General features: G+C 36.8%; 1 protein-coding gene across 4 annotated transcripts in view; it reads left to right on the forward strand.

The window, feature by feature from the left end:
- The window catches only part of NALCN (sodium leak channel, non-selective), a 314,423-nt gene that overhangs the window by 109,298 nt on the left and 178,644 nt on the right, over positions 1–26,481 (forward strand). For all 4 annotated transcript variants that reach the window (XM_080660974.1, XM_080660971.1, XM_080660973.1 and 1 more), the window contains exons 10-11: positions 3,967–4,053; positions 9,924–10,055. In XM_080660974.1, coding sequence (XP_080517100.1) covers positions 3,967–4,053; positions 9,924–10,055 — 219 coding nt within the window. The remainder of the gene's footprint in view (positions 1–3,966; positions 4,054–9,923; positions 10,056–26,481) is intronic.

The raw sequence follows: 26,481 nt of genomic DNA on the forward strand, positions 1-26,481 counted from the left end.
AATCAATGAAAATGTCCAAAGAACTTGTATGCATATATGCATAGCCCATGGACACAGACAATAGAGTAGTGAAAGCCAGGGATAGAGGTGGGGGCAGGAGAAGGGGTCAATGAGGGGTAAAAGGGGACATATGTAATACTTTCAACAATAAATATTTTTAAAAATCAATGAAAATGTCCTCAGATGAGGATAAAAAAAAAGGAAAAAATTATTCTGGACATAGTAGTGTTCCTCTATTCCAGTCCTTTACTCTCATTTCTCAGCTATCTGCTGCTGCAGCCATGTGGTCTTCTGATGGAGACTGATTCATGGTAAAGATGAGCTTATCTTACTTTGCCTGGAGTAGAACGAAAAGAACTGCTAAGACTTAGGGTCACACAAGGCTACGTTTTATTTTATAGTGATAAGAGACACAATATTGATTGCTCTGGCAATCAATTCATACCTAAGTTTTATATGTGAATCATGGTCCAATAGAGTCATATTATGGGATTGGTAAGTAAATATTCTGATTGTCTAAAGAGAGTCATAATTTCTGGGTCTGTCATGATCTCTGGTTCAGCACGCTTGCTGGCCCATGTTTACTGAATTATATTCCCTAATGAAGACATAAGACTGCTAAGGATAGAGTTGATGTAGGATCAAAGGACATTTAGGAGTTCTTCTTCCTTTGTAGTTCTGTGAACATGTAGTTCTTAGAATTTGAGTACCTACAATACCTAAACAACTTCTATATGCAGTGCTGGGTTAAAGTAGAAATGTGTATATGAAAAGACATACAATCAAAAATAGAAAGAATTTAGTCTCCAAAAAAGACTGTGTACAACATTATGCTGAATGACAATACTTGAGTAAATATTTGTTTACTGTATTCCAAGACCATTGTTTTACACATGTATATACATCTTTAAAATAAGTGAGAAAGTAATTTAATGAAAGCAGTTTCTGGGAAGGTCTTTTCTAGCATGACACAATAGTGATTCTAATAAGAACCTGTGGCAATAGAATAATATACTCATCATATGTGAGAATTACATTTTGTGAGGCTGAGGTCATTGAATATTATTATTTGATAGTGAAATCAAGTGTACAATCTAATTATTTTGTGTTATATTAATGATTAACTATTAAAAACCACAACTGATTTTGAAAGAATCCAAAAAGCATAAGAATTTAAAAATAAATTTTAGATTTTTCTCTGCATTAATGTGTACGTGTATGTGTGTGTATGCACATGCTACAAAGGACAGAAAGCCCCAAGTAGCTTATGTAAAACTAGAGGCCCGGTGCACAAAATTCATGTATGGGTAGGGTCCCTAGGCCTGGCTGGCAATCAGGGCTGATCAGGCTGCCAGTGCCTTCCTTCATTCTGTGCCTCCCCCTGGTGGTCAGTGCATGTCATAGTGAGCGATCAAACTCCCAGTCTCCCAGTTGAACTCCCAAGGGGACACTTTGCATATTAGGCTTTTATATATATAGAATATTCCTCTCTCATGTAAAGTTGGAAGAGGTCATTTGGAGTTGGTGTGGTAGTCTTCATTGCCACGTATCCTAACTCCTTGTACTTTTTGCTCCACCTTGCATAGTCTCCATTCCCAAAGTTGCCTCATAGACTGAGTTGGCTGCTATATCTTTAACCCTCACATCCATATTCCAAAAAGCTGGAAGAAAAAAAAAAATAGAAAGAACATTTCTGCTTACATCTCATAGGCTAGTATGTAATTACATGGTTAAGTTTCAAAACAGGAAACCTTTTTTCGTGTGTGTGGCTTCGTGATCTCATAAAAATTTTCTTGCTTTGGGAGACAGAGAAAAGAGAGATGGAGGGACAGCGGGCAGCCCCTGCCACTCTCCCCTAAGGACTTTAGTCCTTAAGGATTCCTTTTTCAGATATTCCATCATCTATGTCACAGAGCTACTGGTACCTTAACCAAGCTAAATGTTGTTTCATAATCCGGGGGACTCAAGATAAATGGAACATGTTTGCATTTCCTTCACTTCATTTCATACAAAGAAGTGACCCTGAGAGAACACTTTTACAAAAATTAAATAGATTCATTTGATTTTGGTCCACCGGAAAAGAAATAATTGAACAGAGAAAATTGCTCTGCTGCTGATCAAAGCAAATGCGTGCCCCAGGAGTCCTTTGTGCCATGACAGGAGAGGACAGGCTGCACGGACAGAGGGGCTTTCGCTAGTAACCGACAGGACCGCTTTTGTCCTTGCCTTTTGTCTCTTGTCTTTTTCTCCTTAAAAGGAGACTCCCAGAATTTTGACAGGAACTTTAAAAGGCACTTTAATAGGTTTGCATGTCAGCCAATGTATGTATTCTGAAATGAGCCTGTTCATAAGGGATGTGCTTAATTCTACCACTAAGAATGCCTTTTAAAATTAATTCTAAAGTGAGGAAATTCATTCAACCTGCCTCTCAGTCACAGCATAGAAACAAATTACAGGGAAATTAATGCCAGAAGTTTTATGGAGGCCATTACATAGAAAGTAACAGGAAAACAAACGGTAATGGGATTTTTGTTATCCTCTCATACTTCCATCAACAATTCCCCTTTTGGACACAGAGTCAGATTAACATGAGGACATAGTATGGCTAAGATGTTTACTTATGTGTATGAAACAGCAATTTCGGGCAGGAATAAAACAGTGATTGCTTGTACTGTCTTTTCTTAGAAAAACAAAAATCCTGAATTTCACATTATCCCTCTACCACCCCAACACACACACACACACACACACACACACACACTCATACACACCCCTAAGAAATTGAAAGTGGAAAATGTCTTCCAGCTGGATGTAAGATTGACAGACGACTAATTTTTGAAATAGTAAAATATGCAGTAAAATAATATCCTAGGCATCCACCAACCTAAATATCCAATTCAATGGATGTCATATTTTAGTATCTGATATTAAGTATCCTGTCCTGAATTTCATCACTTATGTATTTTAAGCCAAAAGAAACTACTGTTTCCTTTTATTAATATGTACATAAAATTTCTACTGAGCAGATTAATTTGGCCTAGTTAAAATAATTTCACAAAGTCTATTAAATGACACATCAGTCTCCTGTCATTAAAATAACACCAGCCTCTACACCTATGCCACATGTCCAATTCTTATATTATTTATCCTGAGAACATTTTTCTGTTAGCTCACTGAGAGGTGTCCACTAAATAAAGTTAAAAATTCACCATTTCTAGTAAAAACACAACAAACACAATGCTTTGGAATTCTAATTTTCATTTTCTCCCAGACTTAATATGTAATAATAAATATAACGGGGATAAAATGCGTACTTTAAAGTCTCGTGGAAAAGAATATGTGGGCAATTATATATAAAATATATGTAGAACAGAAAGGACCTGATACATAATTAGTGCTCAATAAATGCAATCTATTGCCATTATTCTTTTTTTTTTTTTTAGTTGCAGTAGATTTTACTTTTTATTTTTTTAAAATTTATCTTTATTGTTGAAAGTATTACAGATGTCCCCCGCCATTGTCCCCTTCCTCCTCACTCCCACCCCCTCCCCAGGCCTTCACAACACTATTGTCTGTTCCATGGGTTATGCATCTATGCATATAAGCTCTTTGGTAAATTTCTTCCTGCCCCACCCTCCCGCCTTCCCTCTGAGATTCCTCGAGTCTATTCCATGCTTCTATGTCTCTGGATCTGTTTTATTATTTGCTTTATTTTGTTCATGAGATTCCACATATAAGTGAAATCATGTGATACTTGTCTTTCTCTGGCTTATTTCACTTGTGTTACTATTATTCACTTAAGTTTCAGTGTTAAGGTGAACATAATTGAAAAGATTCAGGTTTTAAATATAAATCTATAAGAAAACAAATCTTTGATAAAAAATATAAAATGTTGGAGATATAAAGTTACAGTTCTCAGTGTTCCTTATTACGTGTCTCTGACTCATCTGCCTCTTTGTCTTGAAGATGTTTCACGAAGACGCTGCTGGTGGATGGCAGCTGGTAGCTGTGGATGTCAACAAGCCCCAGGGACGCGCCCCAGCCTGCCTCCAGGTGCAGTACAATGCCATTTTTAAAACTCACTTTGACTTTTATTTTATACAAGGAAACCCACATCTCTCTAAGCTCTAAATCTGCCCAAATTTGTGGTCCTGGAGTTAAGCACAGTGTTTTACTTCATCCTGTATTCCCAGGACCTACCGGTTTTTAGATACACAGTAGGGATTTGATAGCTATTGAATAAATGCACACAGGTAATAATAGTATGCCAGAAGTATTGAATCAGTGAAAACTGTTGTTGCCATATTAAATCATAAACAATACTTGTATTAATTCTCTATTTTTGCTGTAACAATTACCACAAACTTAGTGACTCAAAGCAATACAAATTTATTATTTACTAGAGGCCCAATGCATGAAAATTCATGCACTGGAGGGGGGGGTCCCTCAGCCCGGTCTGCCCCCTCTCACAGTGCCGGAGCCCTCAGGGCAGGAGGTGACCCGGTGATCAGGGGAAGGTGATGACCCCATCACACCTCGGCTGCTGCCACTGCTGGCAGTGCAAGCATCAGCCAGCCCTGGTTACCTGAGTCTCGGGCGGCCCTGGACGGCTGGGCAGCCACTATCCGAGGCTTGCCTGCACCTCGAACCTACCCTGGGTGGCTGGGCAGCTGACATCCAAGGCTTGCCTGCGCCTCGGGCCGGCCCTGGGCAGCTGGGCGACCCATAGGTTGAGAACCGCTAGCAGGGTCGCCTAAGACCATCAGAAAACACAGATATTTACATTACGATTCATAACAGTAGCAAAATTACAGTTATGAAGTAGCAATGAAAATAATTTTATGGTTGGGGGTTGAGAACCATAAATCTAGAGGCTTCATTTCTAGGCTTCATGAAAAAGTCTGTGATGGTGTCTTCATAATACCGCCCTAATGGTTGAAAAGCCATCACATAATTTTGTCTTCATGAAGCCAAACTGGTTTAGTTGATTTTTTATCTTGAATTGGAGACAGGGGGGAAGGTAGGCATCCATTTTGTGATGGTATATCCCAGTGGTCGGCAAACTGAGGCTCGCGAGCCACATGTGGCTCACGAGCCGTGGTTTGCCGCTCTGTTGACTAATGAGTTTGCCGACCACTGGATAGGGGCTTAATCACAAGAAACAACAACAGCCTGTAATTACTGGAATCAAGAGTCTAAGTCAGTGGTCGGCAAATTCATTAGTCAACAGAGCGACAAACCACGGCTCATGAGCCGCATGTGGCTCGCGAGCCGCAGTTTGCTGACCACTGGTATATCCTAATATGTTACCCTAGTATTCTAACCAGTATTTGTTATATTCCATTCAGTGATTATAGAAATTTTTTAGAGTCATGAAATTGCGAATTTGTAAAAAAAAAATTGTATAGGTCATCTAGTTTAACCTGCAACCCAAGGAATAGCTACCACAGTGGACTCTCAGATTTTAATATGCACATTAATCATCGGGGGCCTTTTTAAAGATGCAGACTTTGATTCAGTAGGTATGGGAGAGGCCTGAGATCCCTGCGTTTCCAATATGCTCTCAGGAAACTGATGGTTCCGAATTCACAGTTTGAGTAGCAAGGCTCCGGAGTATTTTTGACAGATATTGCTGCCTTGGGGATGTTGCTATTATTGTCTCTTCGTATTTGGTCATTCCAGCTGTCACATACAGAAATCAGTCATTCTCAGATCAATGCCAAAGTAAACATATATACAAAACTTCTCGGGTTTAAAAAAATATCTAAACCAAAATGATATAACGATGGAAAAGAAATTTAAAAATTTAAATACAAATGCAGGACCTGAAGAGTCTTATACTAAATATCTATGTATGTGTATATATACATATATATATATTTATATATATATGTATATATACACATACATATGTAAATATATACTAGTATGTGTATATACATATATATGTATATATGAGTTTATATCTCTATATAAATTATCTATCCATATTAAATAATATATTGTTTGGAAATTTTCAAGTTATAATACTATTTTTTGGCACTGACTCAACATAAACATTTTCCTTTACATTAATTTTTATAAGAAAATAAAAAATTGAAGGGTATACATTTGGACTGTCTCACAGATACAAACATGAGTCTAAATGTAGTGTTGCCATCCCTTCTATATTAAGGAAGCCAATAGCCAGTTTCAGACATTGGATGAATTGAACTGATTTGAAGTGTCCCCTTTCACTAGCAACCTTAAAGCTGGAGTTACTGGTTTGAATATTTAAATTTAGCTACTGCACATATTTATCACTTTAACTCTTATTTAACATTTGAAAGTTATTACTTTGGAGAAAGCAAAGCAATGGTGATTCCAGTATATCAAAATCCATTGCAAGGGATTATTTTAATGACTCTGTACCAACAGGGACACGTAGACATTCAGAGCAAAAAAAGCTAATTATAATGACAGCACCAAAGTGAAGCTGTGACAGTTACAAAACCAATTTTAAAGGTTTTTGACAGCCATGCCTAAAAGCTTTGTTTGGACCTTTCAGTAATAACAGTTTACTTAAGACATAAACCCAGAGCTAAGGAAAATAGAAAGAGAAAGTTGTGGCTTTTCTGTCATGCAAATGAAGTGGAAATCAGTTGAAATGAAAGGAGTATAGAAAGGGAATAATAGTTATGGAATTTGACTCTCACGATGCAAGAAAGACTAAATAACAATGAAAATTCTAATGAGAATAGAAACTTGCCAACTGACTTGCTTATCTATGTTATGAAGGTCAGTAGTTTCTGCAAGTAAATTGACATGCATTTAAATATGTTGATTGGCAGTTCTGGAATTTGATTTTGTATTACCTCTAAAATAAAATCAAAGGCAAATGGATGTAGGAATGCCTCAATAGCCATAGTGACACAAAACCTTATTAAATGTCTGCTTTTCCAATGGCTCTCTCAAGGTATTAGAAATTATGACTTTTATTTATCTCGCTTGGTTGTGGACTCCATCAAATATATAGCATAATTAATTCTTTGACCTTGGCCTATTAATTTCTCACTCCTGAATAGAAAAAAATACCTGATTCACAGAATGGCACTTATTTTTGCTGCATATCTTTATAAAACACTTACAATATGCAAGCACTATTCTAAGGGCTTTATCAATATTTACTTATTTAAAATTGATGACAACCTTTGGAGTAGCCACTATTTTCTTCACTTTACTGAAGAGAAAACTCAGTAAAGTGAAGCACAGGGAGGCACACAGAGGTTAAATGACTGGCCCAGAGCCCCAGAGCTTGTGTGTGGTGAAATGCCACACCATTTGTCTTACAGCCCATGCTGTTAATGACCACTGCAGGGCAATGAAGGCCACGTGACATCATGAATGGGGATGCAGAGACAGCACTCCGCGGTAGTCCTCTTCTTCCCATTCCCAGGTTCTGCTTTAGTTAGCTTCTTATAGTTGCAAAGACTGAAGAATTCTCACGTCACATCAAAGGAGAAGGCTATGTGCCCCTAAGTACTGAGAAGAAAGGAGGGATCATCGGGAAAGAGTAGCATGGGGGTGCTGGTCCCCGAAGAAGTGGGCACAGAGGGATGTGATGCAGTGGTTTGTTGTGCTTTCAGCTCCTTTGCACAGATCAGCTTCTCTCGTGCTGCTGCCCAGGGCCTTCTGCCAGGACTCTCTCCTTTTGTGTACTCTACCCCACAGCGGGAAGTTGGTTCCAGATTGGACTTTTTAAAAAATATGTATTTATATATTTAAATTAATTTTGACTTTTCTCCACATTGTGTCTCTTATATATACTCATGAATTATACTAAAGATGCCATTAAAATAATAATCATCTTTGAGATATTTTTAGAACGCAAAGTATAATTTAACCAAAACAAGTGTGCCTTTATCTATCCACCTACTTTTTAAGTATTTTTTTTCAATTCCAGTTTACATTCAATATTATTCTGTATCAGTAGATGTACAGCAAAGTGCTTAGACATCATGTTCTTTACAAAGTGGTTTCCCAATATAATTATTACATAGTTATTATAATATTATTGTCTATGAATTCTGGCCCCATACATAGTTATTACAATATTATTGACTATATTTTCTATGCTGTAATGGACTTTAAACAGACTTGGATACCAGAGCCCATCTCTGCTGTGTACTTGCTGTGTGACCTCAGACAAATGACTTAATCTCTTTGAACTCACTGGAAAAAATGAGCAATATATCCCATCATGTAAGGGCTATGGTGGAGATAAAAGACATAAAATAAATAACATAATTATAGTATTTAGAGTATGGCCTGGAACATAGTAAGCATTCAATACATATTATCCTTTATAATAATAGTCATTATTTTGGAGTGGTGAATTGGACTTAGACCAGACTTAGATGAAAATGAGATTCCACCTTCAATACTTGTGTGACAGTGAGAAAGTTATTTAACTTCTCTGAGACTCAGTTTCCTTCTCTAAAATTAGAGTAACTTCCTGGTGCTGTTGTGGCATTAAATGAGTTAATTTATGTAAATCACCTACAACAGCTGCAGGCACATAGTGAATATAAATGTAAACATCAGTTATTATTGTAGTATAATTTTTTAAAAAATATTTATATAAAGTTTCAGTTATTTGAGATAAATAAGTTCTATACAGCATAGTACCTATGGCTATCAATACTTTATTGTATACTTAGAATTTGCTAAGAGGATCTATCTTATGTTAAGTGTTCTTACCAATAATAATAATAATAATAATAATAATAATAATAATAAAGGAGGTGGGAGGAAACTTTGAAAGGTGACAGATATGCTTATGGCCTTGATGGTGGTGGTTTCATGGGTGTATACTTATTCCCAAACTCATTGAATGTATACATTCAATAGGTATTGCTTTTTTATTTTATGTCAATCATACCTCATTAAGTGGTTTAAACATAAATTATTAAAAATAATAATTTAAGTAAATAAATAATTTACAGAAGTAATAAAAAATAGACCTTAGGTTTCTCCCACTTTTCCAGTTTTATGATTATACCTAAAATGTGTTTTTTTAATATATTTTTATTGATTTCAGAGAGGAAGGGAGAGGGAGAGAGAGATAGAAACATCAATGATGAGAGAGAATCATTGATTGGTTGCCCCCTGCACGCCCCCTACTGAGCCGGCAACCCAGGCATGTGCCCTTGACAGGAATTGAACCTGGGACCCTTCAGTCTACAGGCCAATGCTTTATCCACTGAGCCAAACCAGCGGCTATCTAAAAGTTTTTATCGCCCTAACTGGTTTGGCTCAGTGGATAGAGTGTCGGCCTGCAGACTGAAGGGTCCCAGGTTCGATTCCGGTCAAGGGCATATACCTTGGTTGTGGGCACATCCCCAGTTAGGGGGAGTGCAGGAGGCAGCTGGGCGATGTTTCGTTCTCATCTATGTTCCTAACTCTCTATCCCTCTCCCTTCCTCTCTGTAAAAAAATCAATAAAATATATTTTAAAATAAATAAATAAAATAAAATGTTTTTTATCTTAGTAGCATTTTCTCTTAACAGAATAAAGCAACAGTTGTTTTGTGATATTAGCTTTTTAAAAATAGTTTCTTCATAGTCAGTATTAAGGATAAAAGCTACCTAACTCACCAATGAAAATTCAGATATGAGCTATATACAAGTGAAATGAATATATTTTCCATTTTCAACTAAAAGTCTCCAAAACTACCTCCTTAGTCATTTTGCACTGCTGGAAGACAAAGATTCCTTTGCTAACACTATTCAGCAGTGATTGACATTCATCGAGTTATTATAGAAGCACTGCTCTGCACAACAGTGTGTCACAAAGATGTTGCATGTCCAGGACTTGGCACACAATTATGTTTAATCGTAAGGGTTATTTTTTCTGTTAACAGTTCATCTGTTTTGCCTCCTCAGCAAATGATGCGGTCATCAGTTTTCCACATGTTCATCCTGAGCATGGTGACGGTAGATGTGATAGTGGCTGCTAGCAACTATCACAAAGGAGAGAGCTTCCGAAGGCAATATGATGAGTTCTATCTTGCAGAGGTAAGCTGCTCACTGGGGTAAAGGTGCCTTTTATAAATGTGAAAATTAATTTCAATTTGTTAATTACCTGAGTTCAATCAAAGCTGTTTCTCAAGTGTTTCCCTTGGTCACTATGTTGCCTGATTTATTTCCTGTCACCATGAGCCTAAGTATCTTCCCCACAGTGTGTTGCATCATCAAGGTAAACCTCTGCCCTGGGTGTTTCTCTGGCCATCTTGCTGTTTTCCTATCCACCTCTCATATTCTCTCCCTTTTTCATGTTGCTGTAGTCTATTTCCTACTAAGTATAAACAAGCACAGGTTCAGAAGGTTGTAAACAAGCTAGCCAGCTCAACAGTACCAAGGACGGGGCTGGAGGGAAGTTGAAATAGTACAATAATTTCTCTACTAGAGACTGAGCTGTTACAACCTGCACTAAAGATGTCAAGCCAGAAGTGTAGGTTAGTGATTTAATAAGCCTCTTCTACATACCAGCTAGAGTTTTAAAGTAGTACTTCTTACTATTTCAATAACTTTGTTAATATTTGATTCTTACATATTTTTACTGATTTCCAGAGACCACTATGTTTTGTCATTGTGAAAAATTATTTCTAAAATATATCTTAAATTCAGTGATTATGTATTTATGGAAAAATTGATTGATGTACCAGTATATAACTCTTTAGAAACCCATTCATCATATAAGTGAGGTATACACATATTAAATAAATATATGAAAAAGTAAACTTAAAAAGCAGAAAAATTGCCATTTATTTTTATTACAAAAGCATTTTTCACATAAAAAAATCAATTTGCCATGAAGTTGAGTCCTCCTAGATATCGAGAATTCCCCCAATGCATTTAAAAATTGATTTGGTTTACAAAAATTCAATCTACTCACGCATAAACTTTTCAGGAAAATAATTGATGGTATACACTTATCTATAATAATAAAAGCATAATATGCTAATTAGACAACAGCCGAATGACCTTCTGGACGTCATTCAGATGTCCTCTGGACAAAGCCACTGTGGCAGAGGCCGAGGCAGAGGCGGTTAGGGGTGATCAGGCAGGCAGACAAGCAGTTAGGGGTGATGAGGCAGGCATGCAGAGTGGTTAGTGGCAATCAGGCAGGCAGGCAGGTAAGCGGATAGGAGCCAGTGGTCCTGGATTGCTAGAGGGTGCAGGCTGGGCTGAGGGGCCCCCCACCCCCATGCACGAATTTCATGCACCGGGCCTCTAGTTGAATATAAACATCTATGTGGGTATAAGACATTTTCAGAAGTCACTTATGAATTCCTCTCTTTTTTTTTAAATATATTTTATTGATATTTTACAGAGAGGAAGGGAGAGGGATAGAGAGTTAGAAACATCGATGAGAGAGAAACATCGATCAGCTGCCTCCTGCACACCTCCCACTAGGGATGTGCTCGCAACCAAGGTACATGCCCTTGACCGGAATCGAACCTGGGACCCTTCAGTCTGCAGGCCAACGCTCTATCCACTGAGCCAAACCGGTTTCAGCTGAATTCCTCTCTTCATGGAGGCTTGTTTCCTGTAACAAAGTTATCATTAGTACCAAACTTTCACTGGAGTGGAGTCTTTGTAATGTGGTGCTGCCTAGTTGCTGCATGGTATATGGATCTTACAGTTTAATAAAAAATATAGACAGTAAATATGTTTTTTATGCTGTGGAGTACCAATGAGAGGGCTCATGAAGAAATTATATGATTGAATAAAGAAGATGTCATATATATATAATGGAATACTACTCAGCCATAAGAAAAAACTAAATACTGCCATTTGCAGTAACATAGATGGGTCTTGAGAATATCATGCTAAGTGAAATAAGTCAGGTGGAAAAGTCAAAACCCATATGATTTCACTCATATGTGGGATATAAAACTGAAAGCAACAATCAGAAAACAAGGCAAAAAACTCATAGGCACAGACAACAATATGGTGGTTACCAGAGGGAAAAGGGGCTGAAGGGGGGGAGTAGAAAAGGATAAGGGGCATAAAATATATGGTGACAGAAGGGACTTGACTTTGGGTGTTGACCACACAATACAATATACAGATGATGTATCATAGAATTGTACACTTGAAACTTATATAATTTTATTAACCAATGTCTTTTTAAAATAGGCAATTATAATCAGCATCTATAATTTTGTTACAAAACCATCACACAAAGAATGCCTTGTCATTAAAAGCAGAGAGAAATATGGACCAATAGTAATATTTGCAAGTGAATTTGTAATGCAGAGATTGAATGTTAAAGAAATTCCCATCAAGTGATTTCTGTTTGTCCTGTGAATAGGAAACAAGGTCTCTATCCAGCCTGATGATGAGGCAATGAATTGGGAAGGTTGTGGAGAAAGGAGAGAGGAAGTGGGTACTGTGGAGAATGCAAAAAAGCTAACTAAAGATATATGAAATGCAATGTTGAAGATACAGCTAAATTTTGAGACTCCAAATTTATAGAGATACCAGTTTGGACAGGTCTGTAATTTTCTTAGGCCTTGCATAAAGGGGATAAATGCAACATTTAGATTGATCCAGCTTTAGAGTATTTTCAGGCTTATAGAGCTGAGAAACAAAGGACTAGGAACTTTGGGTGGCTGGCAAAGGAGTTGAACTGATGACCCTGTGGTCTAGGTTGGATATGAAAATAAGAAGAAAATGAAAGAACAAAATGAACTATAAAGAGTCTTTAAATGGTCAAAGAAAGAACCGGTATAGTTGAAGTGATAAAATAAGATTTTTGAAGAGCTGGAAGGTAAGATTTTGATCAGAGAATGGGACCCAGGGTTTAGAATTTTAGAATAATTCTGGGTAAATACAAAATCTAGGGTTTTATATGGATGTGAGTGGCTTAAACATAATGATGGAGTTGAGACAGAAATAGCAAGGAACTATCAAGCTAAGGTGTTGGCTGAATCTTTACAAGGACATTGAAGTCAATCCATGTGAGGCCAGTTCTTAGGGAAAGGAATGTAGGCAGGGGCCTGTGGCAGTGACAGATAACAGAGGGCAGCCCCCAGGACAGTGTTGTAAGAGGATGTTTTAACCTAATGGAATACATGTCCAAGGAGCATGGAGGAGTACTGGATGGGGCACTCTTCCTCATCCACATGTTATCCTACATGGACCATATGGGGCACTGGAGCATGGGCATCCTCTTCTCAAAAGGACTGTGGGGGAAGTTATGCATTTGGGAAAGAACCAGCTGAGGCTAGGACAGAGGAAGCTGATTATGTGAGTGGAGATTGAGAGCGTAGAAGGAATTGGTGAACATGGAACAAGACACCCAAAGGTTAGTTAAAGGCTCTGGTAGAATGAGGTGGAAAGTTAGGTGTGGTAGAAGAATTATACAATAATATTAGAACCAGAGATTAAAACTGCACTAATGACAAAATAAAAAACAGAAATGGCAACACATGATTGAGATTATGTTAATCTCTCTAGAAGGAACAATCTGCTGGATATTATAGATTACATTAATATTTCTTCTGTAACCCAGCCCAGGGTGGTGGCCAGTCATACTAAATCAACCCTGTAGAATAAATATATACACCATTTACTGGGAACGGAATGCTCCAGTAAATTTTTCCGCATACAAAATTGGTCTGTTTTCTAATGTGTTAAACTCATTTATGATCATGCTGTAAAAAATTCCACCAAAATTTCAAATAACTTAATATTGTAGAATTTGCTGATACTATTTAAGTGGATTGGTAGAGTCCAGAGGTAGTTGAAAAATCCTTGTCATTTTCTCTTTTATATATAATATTAGGATTTTTTTCTAACTTAAAACCCCCCATAAATAATAGGATTGTATAGCAGAATTTAGTACATATCACGTGTCTATTAATTGTTGCCCCCTTCTCAAACCACTGAAAGTGAGTTTGATTTTAATAAACTAGATAGTGGAGACTTAATTCTCTGAATTATATAGGCATCACTATATTCTTGGACTACTGAAACATTCAGAATTAGTTCCACTTTGGTTGATTGATGTTGGGTGTCTGAGTGTTCCAAAGCATATTTGGTCTTTATTCGAATTACATTATAAATTTTCTTTGTATAGAAACTTGTGCTTGAATAAAAGTATTTTGTTTTAAATGAGTGTGGATAGGTTGTTTTAATCAAACTTAATTTTTAATAAAATATTATTTTTTTCAAAAAGTTTATAAAGGTGGTTTGAGTTTAAGCCAAGGGTCAATAATCTTTTTCTTAAAGAGCCAGAGAATAAACATTTTAGGTTTTTCAGGCCACTGTGTAACTACTGAACTCCATCACTGCTGTGCAAAAGTGAGTGTGGTCTCAGAATGGTTGTGTTTCAGTAAAACTTTATTGATAAAAATAAGCAGTGAGCTTGATCTTGGTTTAAGCTATAGAAACTCAGAGCAGGTCAGCTAACATCTCCATGTTTTAAAATCAAACACAGTAAAGCTAATGATAATAATAGCTACCAGTTTTTTTGGACCTTCCATTATTTTGCTAAGTGCTTTAAAGGAATGTATTATCTTATTTAGTCCTCAAAATGGTTTTAATGACAGCAGTTCAAGTTTATGGACTATAATGATACAGTACTTAAGGCAATAGCATTATGTAATATTTTAGAAAGTTTCTTTTTAAAATAGATCACAAAAAGCCATGAGATTTTAGGAAATAATTTCTTGAGCTCCCACATTGTATTCTAGAATAAATTATTTTGAAAATCCAAAATAAACCACTCAACCCATTAAGAGTCAACTTGCAGTATAAAAAACATCCTTTAGGTATAAATAAAGCTTCTTGGCTTCTGTTGAGAACCTGGGAACTTTGTTACATTAGATTATTTAACCTAAATTTAAAATTAGTTAAGATAGAGGACAAACTTGCCTTTGTTTTCTAGGCTATGCATAAATATAAAAAGGTAAAGATTTACTCTCTTTTGTAAGAGTTTTCATTTTGTTCTGAGATAATACATTGTTATTAATATACAAAAAATTACATTGTATAAGGAACATACTTTTTAAATGTGTATTCTCATTTTCTTAAGAAATAAGAAAATTTGAACAATACTTTTCTATTGTTATGTAAAATATATCTGTAGACTAAACTGTGCATTGAACAGAAATTTATCAGCACAGTGTTATTGACAGAAGATGAACAATTTTAACAAAAGAAACTCACAAATTGATAGGAGAGATAGATCAATGAAGCAAGCAGTTCTAACAGTGTGTGTTTTGGCCATGTTTCTGATAAAGAGAGGTTTATCTTGCTTGGGACTCCAGGATGTCTCTTTGGTCTCCTGTTCGTCTATGATTGCTATGTATTTGAAGCAGAAATGAGCCCATACTTTTTGAAAGTATGGGCTCATTTTGCCATCTTGCAGGAAGTCATCTTTTCTAGAAAAGTAATTTCTGTGTTCCTCTGGAGACACTTGGCTTTAAGATATTTGTTAAAATGAAATTAAATGAAAGAGCCATTTATTTTAGTTCAAACGAAATCTGATACTCATATTTCAGCTCATTAATCACAAAAGATCAAATTAAGAAAGTAATTCATCTTGCCACAGCAGCAGTCTTTCATGTTACCAGAAAGTTTTATTTTTCACTTTCTGGGAAACTTTAATTAAATAAGCTTCTTCTTCTGGCAATAACTATGTTGTCTGTTTTTGGAGGATTAGGCAGGTCTTGTTGGGTGAAAAAGAATAAAATAGTGACTTTTTTACTATTCAGTGATCCATCTCAAAAGTTTTCTCTTTATATAGGATACTGAAGGTACACTACAGACTAAGTGTAGATGATTTAAAGACACCTCTAGAATGACACAGGTAATCATTTCTTTGGGTGTTATTTAATCTGGATTTCATTTCAGAGAACAGGGTTATCCAAATTGAGTGTCTTATGACTTTTGTCCTATAACCTTCTTTTGTGATACATAAGTATTCATTTTCTCATGAATATCCATATGTTTATTTGAAATTATGAAATAGAGATGGTAACACAAATCTTGAATAATATATTTTAAATATCTTTCCACATATGGTCATAATCTCCCATTTTATCTTCTCGGACCTGCCTGGCACAATCAGCTTATTTATAATTTGTCAGCTATAAATGTGCATACATTAGTCATTGAATTAAAAGGGCAGAACAATTTTCATTGTTCCATTTATATTAAGCATGTCATTTTCTATTTTCTTATTTTTCTCCTTATATGCTGTTTTGAGAACAAATATATTTTTTTTCTTAGAACAATAACCTTTAATTTAAATATCTTCATTTCATTATTAATCATTTTCTTGGCAAGAGGGTTGGTTATAGCATATATTAAATAGCATATGTGTTACTATAAAATGAAAATTTGGAAAATAAATAATAAAATATGTTGTTTAATGAACTCATAAGAATACATTCCTGAAAATTAGTTAAACTGTACTATGATGACACTAAATCTGATATATCTGTCGAGTATATGTTATCAACAATGGGTGAAAACACCTCTTAGGGGTAGACATTGGTTCTTAAAGAGGCAGAAAATATCTTACTCTTTCTTTATATAAAGCATAAATAGATATGTGAAATGCATAAACAGACATATCACATATTTGTGGTTTAAAACTACCATATGGTATGGTCATTAGGAACAAAATATCTAAAAGTACTCCTTAAGGGGGAGGTGATTAAATAAAGGTTGAAAAATAGTGATTTAGGAAAATAGTAAGAAGAAAAATTATGCTTTTTCATATATTGTTTTATGTGTTTTCATGTACTATTTTCAACTTTTTTCAAGTAATGTAACAAAAATATATATGGAAGTTTATGATACTCTTACAAATCTTGCCTTCACTCCTAAAAAAATGAGTTACACCTTGTAAGCACTCACAGATGTGTAATGTACTGAAAGGATACGGTGACAGAAGAAAGGTCCCAGGGCAGCAGAGCGAAGAGGCCAAGGCAATGGCGCCCTCCTAGGCTGGGAGTGACAAGTGGAATCCACCCTCCCACAAGTTGCACTGCTGACTGCTTGGGATTGACAGAAAGTTCTGAGAATGGACACATGCTCAGGTGATGCTTATAGGACATGCTTCCATAACAGGGGACCAGGTGTTGACCCCTACATAGTTGAAAATCTGCACATAACGTTTAACTCCCCCAAAACATAAATTGTCCCTCAGTATTCAAGGGGGGGATGGTTCTAAGATCCCCACAAATATCAAAATATGCAAATGGTCAAGTCCCTTATATAAAATGGCATAGAACAATTCATAGAGTTGGCCCTCCATATCTGCAGACTCCCAACCATGGATCAAAAACAGTACAGGTACTCATTGAAGAAAAAACCCCAAACCTGTGTATAAGTGGACCCACACAATTCAAACCCATATTATTCCAGGGTCAACTATACTAAAAAATGCCTGAAATATATCTGGACAGGTTATCCAACTAAATATAAATACAATTAATTACTTTACTTTGCTATAAAAAAGACAGATGGAATGAGCTGTTTAAATAATAATAATTCATAATAAAATATGCAGCTGGATCCATTTGCATTGTTATTTGCTTGATGAGAAAACTCAATTTCAAAGACACTTCTTGCTGGTAGTCCAGGAATGGAACTTCCCTGGAAGCTGAATCACTACCAGGTATATGGTAGGAATGGATTGCACCAGACGGTGAGGAATCCTGACTTGGAGCAGCTTCCTTCTGATTACCACCAAAGGGCCATGGGTTGTTAGGTCATTTATCAAAAAATTGCACTTCTTCCCCATATTTGCTTGAGAGTGTAAAAAACAAACATAGGTATGAGCAAGCAAAGAAAAAAATATTTTTATTCCAAGGAAAATATTTTTATTCCAAGAAACTGAGGCTGAGATTCAGAAATCCAAGATGAACACGTACTATAAGTTTCCTAATCAAGTAGAATGGATGGAAGAGATAACAGGTGGTGTTTTTTTCTTTTTTTAATATCTCAAAGACAGATAATTTAAGCACAAACACACTTTCTGTAACTTTGGCTAAAATTTTCAAAAAGTGAATTTTTAAAAAGGATATGGTCATTGTTGAGAGCTAATTATTAGTATGGGAGACCAAGTGGAAAAAAATGATTAGAAATCATGAGAGGCTAGTTACCTAGGTGAATAACAGCAGCCTGTGAAGGAAAAGGAGAATAGATAGAAGACAAATAATAATAAACAAGAGAAGAGCTTTTTCCTACACTGAGGAAAAGCATCAATCTGTAGATTAGAAGGACTCACTAAATCTTAGGGAGATTAAATGAAAAAAATAAAAAGAAAAAAAGCATTTCTAGGCATATCCTGGTGACCTTCCTTGGTTGCAAGCATAAAGAAAATACCTTTAGAATACTCTGAAATGCTTAAATAACCTGCAAGGCCAAGATAGATAAATATGTTGCTCACTTGATGACTCATCTAAAATATTGGAAAGTAAAAAGTAAAAAGAACAGCAACTTAAAGGTCTGTATGCAGCCAAAATATTCATGTCAGAGTTAAAAATGCCTTTTAGATAGGAAAGGATTAAGAGAGTACACAAGCCTTGATGTTTCTTTGAGGAAACAACTCCAAAGTATCATAAAATAAATTCACCTCGATCCACAGGACTACATAAGAGAAGATGAAAGAAAAGTGGTGGGTATTGGGTCTAAATGAAAGATGATAAAAATGTTAAATAATGACCTTTAAAAAAATCAAGAATTCAAGAAACTATAGTTTAATTTGTGTATGATTTTGGGAAAAGCAGGAGCATGATATCGATGGAGAGCATGAAAGAAGGTATGTGATATCGATGGAGAGCAGGATAATAGAAGTACTTTGAAATGTAGATTGGCAAGGGTGTGAGGGATATGTGAGTAAGCAAATTTACCTGAGAGAGGAGTTTACAATAATTCCAATTAAATGAAATAATAAAAAGTATAGGTTGATTTATGATCATTGGGATAATCTGGAGGATTAGAAAAGCAGAGTAGAACATTTGAATTAGCAAGGAGGGAGCAGAAATCAACAACAATTTGACCAAGTCAGAAAAGACAAGAAAAGGGTTAAAGATGAAATAAGAATGACATTCATACAATAAATAGTAAACATAAGACCAGCTATAAATTTGGTACATTAAATATGGGCAGGTTGAATTTTCCCATCAAAAGACCTAGATAATTTGAATACGTTTAAACACAAAACCAAGTATTTTTAGGTAACACATACAAGGTGGTTCCAAAAAGTAAAACAACTAAAAATGGCCCTAAATATTAAAACATCCTATCTAATAAAAATGGTAATATGCAAATTAACCATCACTCTGCAACAAAAGATGGCGCCCATAGAATCCCGCATCCCGGCCACAGAGTGAGTGAGTAAGGGAGGGAGAGAGGGAGGGAGGGAGGGCTGCAGACACAACGCGAGGCTGCTGGGCTGGGGAAATGCTCCCAGTGGCCACCACACGGCTCGGGGCACACCCCCATCCCAGTGGACAGAAGCCCAGTGGATAGAATGCGGGTTTGCTGGGCTGGGGGCATGCTCTGAGCCACCGCCGCACAGCTCAGGGCACACCTCCAGCCCAGCAGACAGAACGCGGGATCCTCTGTGCATGAGCTGCAGAGGAAACACCTTTTCTGACTGCTCATTGGCTAAGCTCCCTGTACACTGCCACTCACAGTGTTCTTGGTAACTTGGGTAATAAGAATATAAGAAGGTGATCTAGGGTTTTTCCACCACACTCCTGGAGGAAAAAACTAAGGTCTGCTGCTGGAGGGGATAAGCAATGTCATATCCTGCCATAGCCAGTTTGGCTCAGTGGATAGAGCCTTGGCCTGCCGACTGCAGGGTCCAGGTTTAATTCTGATCAAGGGCATGAACCTAGGTTGCAGTCTCCTCCCTGGCGAGGGCCCAGGTCAGGGCTCATGCAGGAGGCAACCAATCGAAGTGTTCCTTTCTCATTGATGTTTCTCTCTGTCTTTCCCTCTCTCTTCCACACTCTCTAAAAATCAATGGAAACATATCCTCAAGTGAGGAAAGAAAGAAAGGAAGAAAGAAAGAAAGAAAGAAAGAAGAAAGAAAGAAAGAAAGAAAGAAAGAAAGAAAGAAAGAAAGAAAGAAAGAAAGAAAGTCATATCCTATGAAAAAGACATCTTGAAAATGCCTAAAGAAAGTTGTCATTTTTTTGTGGTGAAGGGACTGGAGTCTGTGTTGATGAAAACACCTTGGCAGCTGCGGCAGTGGCAGCAGCAGCAGGGTGATGGGGCTGGCACCTTCCCCTGATCAACCTGGTCACCTCCCGCAGAAGGAGGCCAGACTGTGGCTTAGGCCCGCTTCTCACGGGAAGCGGGCCTAAGCCATCAGTAGGACATCCCCTGAGGACTCCCAGTTTGTGAGAGGGGACAGGCTGGGCTGAGGGACCACCCCCAGTGCACAAATTTCGTGCACCGGGCCTCTAGTTTAAAATACTTAGCAGAATGTGCTAAAAATTAAGGAATAGTCTCAAGGGCAAATGATGTGAGTGCAAAATGCCCAATGGTCACTAAAGCCAGTGGCTTCCCTGAGGGCATTTGCATATCCTTGTCACCTAGAACTTGTTTCAGGACTGGAGAAAAGGCTATGTGCAGTGAAATATCAGAGCAGAGACTCTCATGTAACATCAGGGCACACGATAGTCTGTACCTCAATGAAAGTAGGAAGTAATAAGGCAAACTTCTGTCTTGACCTTGACCCCACATGGGTGGAAAAAGAGTAAGCTTTACTAAAAATGTGTAGGCACAATCCTGCCCTCACATGGGGTTGGTGGTCCAAGTCACATTACTTTTAGGGTCTGAGAAACATTAGCTACAAAATTGATTTAAAGGGGTACTAAATATGTAAGATAAGCCTTGAACCCTGACAGAACTAGTCTTTTCTGGAAAAATGTACTTTAAACACAGTTCTTGAAAATCTAGAGGAAAATGGTGATTTCTTGGAAAAGGGTTAAATTGATGGACAAGATATGAAACATGACAGAAGAACCCTGGAAAGCTTTAATCTACCATTACAAAAAGGAATGGATCCACTGGTTTTCCTGCTGCACTTTACCAACTTTCAAAGATGAAATATTCCTTATTTTATTTAAGCAATTCCAGATCAGACAATGGAAAACTCTATAAGTTTGATAAAACTAGCATTAGCTTAACAAAACCTGACATGATAGTGTGAGTAAAATTATAGGCCAGTGGTTGGCAAATTGTGGCTCGCGAGCCGCAGTTTGCTGCTCTGTTGACTAATGAGTTTGCTGACCACTGACCTAGACTCTCAATTCCAATAATTACAGGCTGTTGTTGTTCCTTGTGATTAAGCCCCTATCCCAGTGGTCGGCAAATTCATTAGTCAACAGAGCGGCAAACCATGGCTCACTGTTATAGGCCAATTTCATATATAAAAGTAACTACAAAAATTATAAAGAAAATATCCTGTATAATAAAAGCCTAATATTCTAAGTGTCCAACGTTTGTTTGACTGTTCAACCAGTCTCTATGATGCTCATTGACCACCAGGGGGCAAACTCTCCGACCGGTAGGTTAGCTTGCTGCTGGGGCCCAGCTGATTGGGACTGGGCAAGACAGGCCAGACACACCATGGAGCCCTCCCTCGGTCCCTCCCCTGCCCCAGTCGTGCACCGGTGGAGTTCCTCAGGTTTGCCTGCACTCTTGCAATCTGGGACCCCTCGGTGGATGTCAGAGTGCTGGTTTTGGCCCAATCCCTGCAGGCCAGGCCAAGGGACCCTATCAGTGCACGAATCCTTGCACTAGGCCTCTAGTTATTCAATAAAATCCAGCAGATTAGCATTACCATTTAGTGTTTATTCTAGGAATATTCAAATGGTTAATATCAAGGGCTCTTGTAATACATTTCACTACCTCAACAAATTGAAGGCTAAAATTCTTTAAGTAGAATTGGAAAAGAAGAGAAGCCCTTAAACAGAGTAGAAATTAATTATCAAAACCCACTGCAACCATTTTGTAGGAATGCTGAAGAAACTTTCATGGAAAATGAGGAGCATGGATTCCTCTTATTCCCACTTCATTATTTACTATATTGCCATGCAGCTGTATCATTATAGCTAATAAAGTAATCCAATTAACCCCAAAATCAATCTTGAAAAAATACTATTTTTAATTGCAAATGAAACGTACATATTTTAATAAAGCCCAGGAGTCCTTATTAAAAATATTAGTAATAATAGAAGAATCTAGTGAGGTGGTTACTCTTCACTGGAACTAACTAGGTAGAATAGTAAAACAATAAATAAAAATTAAAAAGGTAAAAAAAATGCCTTTATATTAGTAACTGGAATATTAAATTCATAGAAATAAATTTCACAAGAAACAACATCTCTATGGAGAATTTTTTATTTAAAAATGTAATCCAAATAAATAGAAAAACATAGTGTGACCCTGGATATGACAGTTAGATAATAATCCTTCTAAAGACCTGTTATGTATGTAAAGGTAAAGAATGTAATCATAAAGATAGAAATATGTGACCGGATAAAATTTAAAGTGCTTATAGAGCAAATGCCACCAAAATTAAAAGTCAAACTATTGACTAGGGAAGAACTATTTGCAGTTCATAAAGCAGACAGAGATAACTGTTCTTAATATCAACAACCCCAAGAACTAATAAAAAAGACAAAACACCACCATAGAAAGTTGGCAAGGTTATGAATAGAAAAACTGTCTTTAAAATAAATCTAAATAATCAATACACACATGAACAGATAAGCAAAAGCTTGATTAAGTTTGATTACATCTGGTAATGATACAGGTTTAGAATAGGAAGCACTTTCCTACCTTGCTGGAAGGCAAATGGTTTTCTATAACATTTTGAATGAATTTTTTTAAATTTCTTTATTGATTAAGGTATCACATATTTGTCCTCATCCCCCAATTCCCATCCCAAACCCCTCCCCACGCATGCCCCCACCCTCCTGTTGTCCGTGACCACTGGTTAGGCTTATATGCATGCATACAAGTCCTTTGGTTGATCTCTCCCCCTTACCCCCACCCTCCGCTACCTTCCCTCTGAGGTTTGACAGTCTGATCGATGCTTCCCTGTCTCCAGGTCTGTTTTTGTTCATCAGTTTATGTTGTTCATTATTTTCCCTAAATGAGTGAGATCATATGATACTAGAAATACACTTATAAGAACCGAAAATGAGACAAGCAATAATGGTTATGCTGAGAGGCAAATGAATCAGTCTGTAGTGAGTTTCTCTCTGGGCCAACAGTTATTTTGAGTCCCAATTTCAATGTCAAACAGTTCCTTATGTGTACATGTCAGCAATGATATTTCAGTTCTGGATGGTGGACAAATGGTGGTAATGCAGGTCCGACCCTCTCTGGTTTGGTCCTGGGCAACCTGCAGCGATGCACAACTGCTGACTGCTAGTATGGCAAGGCGTCGTCAGTGTCTTCCATCTCTGGACTGTTTCTCTTCTGTCTTCATGGCTGGAGCAGTCCTGTCAATTCCTCTCTGTTGCAGGAATCCACATGGTCTTGGAGTTTTCTGAAAATATACAAACATATTCTCGACCAAAAGTTAATAAAGGAACTTTTCTATAAATTTGACTTGGGGTCCTTTTTCATTTTTTGCCTTAACGATTTTCCTTTGGCTTGTTTTGACACCATGTGTGTTTTTCATGGGTGTCTTGCTGTTAGCCTTACAAATGAAAGTTAATTTTCTAAAGTGAAAATTTTCTAGATGTAATTTACTTACAAGATATTTTTCCTTACATGATATTCTTCTACTACCCCCCCCCTTTTTTTATTTAAATATTAGGAGGCTTTTGGAAATTTTATAATGTAGTCTTGATAGCTTTTAAATTTTAATTTTTTGCACTAAAATATGACTGCTTTAGGTTCATTATATTTTACACAATTTTACCATGAGATGAACTACCAATAAAAATTTTAGTTAACACTTAGGAACAGCTTTTTGTCCAGTACCATTAATTTTTCTTGAATATTCACTTGTTTCAATTAGCCAATTTAAATTAGTCTGAGAACTTGACTACTATTTTACTGTCAAATTTAATACTCTAACAACAATCTTATTTTACCCTGTAAATATTAGTGGAAAGGATTATTTGCCTTCTTGAGTAGGCCCTGAGCATTCTTGGTGCTAGGCTGGATTTAGATATCAAAAACCCACTTCCCCACACCATGGGTACAAGACAACTCAAACAAGTCTTGTTGCAGTGAGAGGGCAGCTGCTGTCGGCCAAGTCTCTGTCTGTTACCTGGGTTCCGATTTGAGCTGGGCATGGGAAGAAAAGCAGCCATGGGGGCAGGAGACCTCGCTCAGAAGGGGTGAGGGTTCAGGCCCCTACAAAGTTGGGGGGGTGAGGGTCTGTGCCCCACCTTTGTTGACCCCCAGGTTCTCTCCTGATGGCCCCTCTGCGACTGTGCCTGTGTTAGGTTGTTCCTTCCCTGAGGAATCTTACCCGTCTCTGGCTAACCAGCCATCCTCTGGGGCCAAGCAGGGTGATGTGAGGTTCAGTTCTGTCTCCTGAATGAATTTATTAATACTTTTTTTTTAAATTTAAAGCTCCATAAACCTGTCTTTTGCCCCAGCAATGCTAGATTTGAGATTCTTTTTATAGACATGAAAGTTCAAAAAATATGGATATTGCTTAAGGATGGTTAATGTAGTCTTGTTATTGAAGCAGCAAAATGCTTAACATTTTTCCCGATGATTTCTTATCAAGGGAAAACTATTCTTCAATGAGTCATCAGGGAGAATGTTGAATTAAATAAACATTGAATGCTATGGGAAATATGCAGCTGATGAAAAGAATAATTAGGGCCAAATCTCTTATCCCAGGGGATTGGGGTGGTTGTCTATGATTGTTGGTGAGAAAAGCAAGTTGCAGAATGACATATAAAATGCAAGCCCATTCATGTGATTATACGTATATGTTTAGATGAGACAGGAGATGTTAAGAAGGAAATATGCGAAGTGGCTCACAGGGGAATTTGTTAATACTGTGTATTTAGGATTATTTAACTGTTCAAATGTATTACTGTTTTATATTTTTATTTTTTTTATTTTTTTTAATATATTTTATTGATATTTTACAGAGAAGAAGGGAGAGGGATAGAGAGTTAGAAACATTGATGAGAGAGAAACATCGATCAGCTGCCTCCTGCACACCTCCCACTGGAGATGTGCCCGCAACCAAGGTACATGCCCTTGACCGGAATCGAACCCGGGACCCTTCAGTCCGCAGGCCGACGCTCTTTCCACTGAGCCAAACCGGTTTCGGCAGTTTTATATTTTTAAAAGGACATGCCAATTCAAATTAAGAAACAACTTGAGTATACAGAAGTGCTAGATGAAAAAGTAATGTTAATTTCTTCCCTATATCTAAATTAACCACTTGTAATGCTTTTAGTGTTTTATTTCTAAAATGTTATTATTAAAATTCTGCTTTTCTCCACATTTTTCAAATGTGAGTGGAAGAAAATCCCTTCTGATATCCTGTGTTGGCCTAGAAAAAAGGAAAGTGAGCTTTCTTTCTTCCTTTCTTCCAATAAATCATCTGGTATCTCCTCAGAGGAATATGTTATGACTGATTCCAATACTCAGCCTTGTGCTCTTCAATTAGTAGTTAAGCTGGTATTGCACATTCTCATTCCAGTTGCAAACTTCTTTGTAAAATGAGTTTTCTTACCCATAGGACAAGTAAAGAAATAATACCTGCTATATTTACATGTGTATTTTATAATATTGTTATTTGTAATAACAAATTCATAGAATTAATGTGATAGATTAAGAGGTTAAGCTAATTCATTAATATAGTAATTTTGATTATTAACTAATAATATGAACATATAATGTACTAATATGTTAATGTATGTGTGCATATACACAAACATAAATTGCTTGGTATAGAATATATTTTTCTCTATTTGTTTGTGGCCCAATACATAATAATATTTAAACATTTATGTATTAGTTTAATTTTGCTTACTAATATGTAAGTTTTGTAATATACCATGTGCATTATAGAAACTTTATCTTTAGAGTAAACAAATTATATAAAAATGCACCCTTATAAACTGATGAAAAAAATAGATCCAGAGACCTAGAATCATGGGACAGACTGGCAAAGTTCAGAGGAAAGGCGGGGTTGGGGGGGTGGCTGAGGAGAGCTTAACAGGGGAACTTGTATGCATATATGCATAGCCCATCAACACAGACAATAGTGTGGTGAAGGCCTGGGGGGGGGGGGGCAAGTGTAGAGTGGAAGGGGTCAATGGGGAACAAAAGCAAAGGGGACATCAGTAATACTTTAAACAATAAAGATAAAGTTAAAAGAAAAATGTACCCTTTCTGTGTATATAGTAATTCTATCCATAGAAATGACTTTTAAATATTATCAAATAGTGGATAATGAAGAAATAAT

This window comes from Plecotus auritus (genome assembly GCF_963455305.1).
Source record: "Plecotus auritus genome assembly, chromosome: 3".
NCBI lineage: Eukaryota > Metazoa > Chordata > Mammalia > Chiroptera > Vespertilionidae > Plecotus > Plecotus auritus.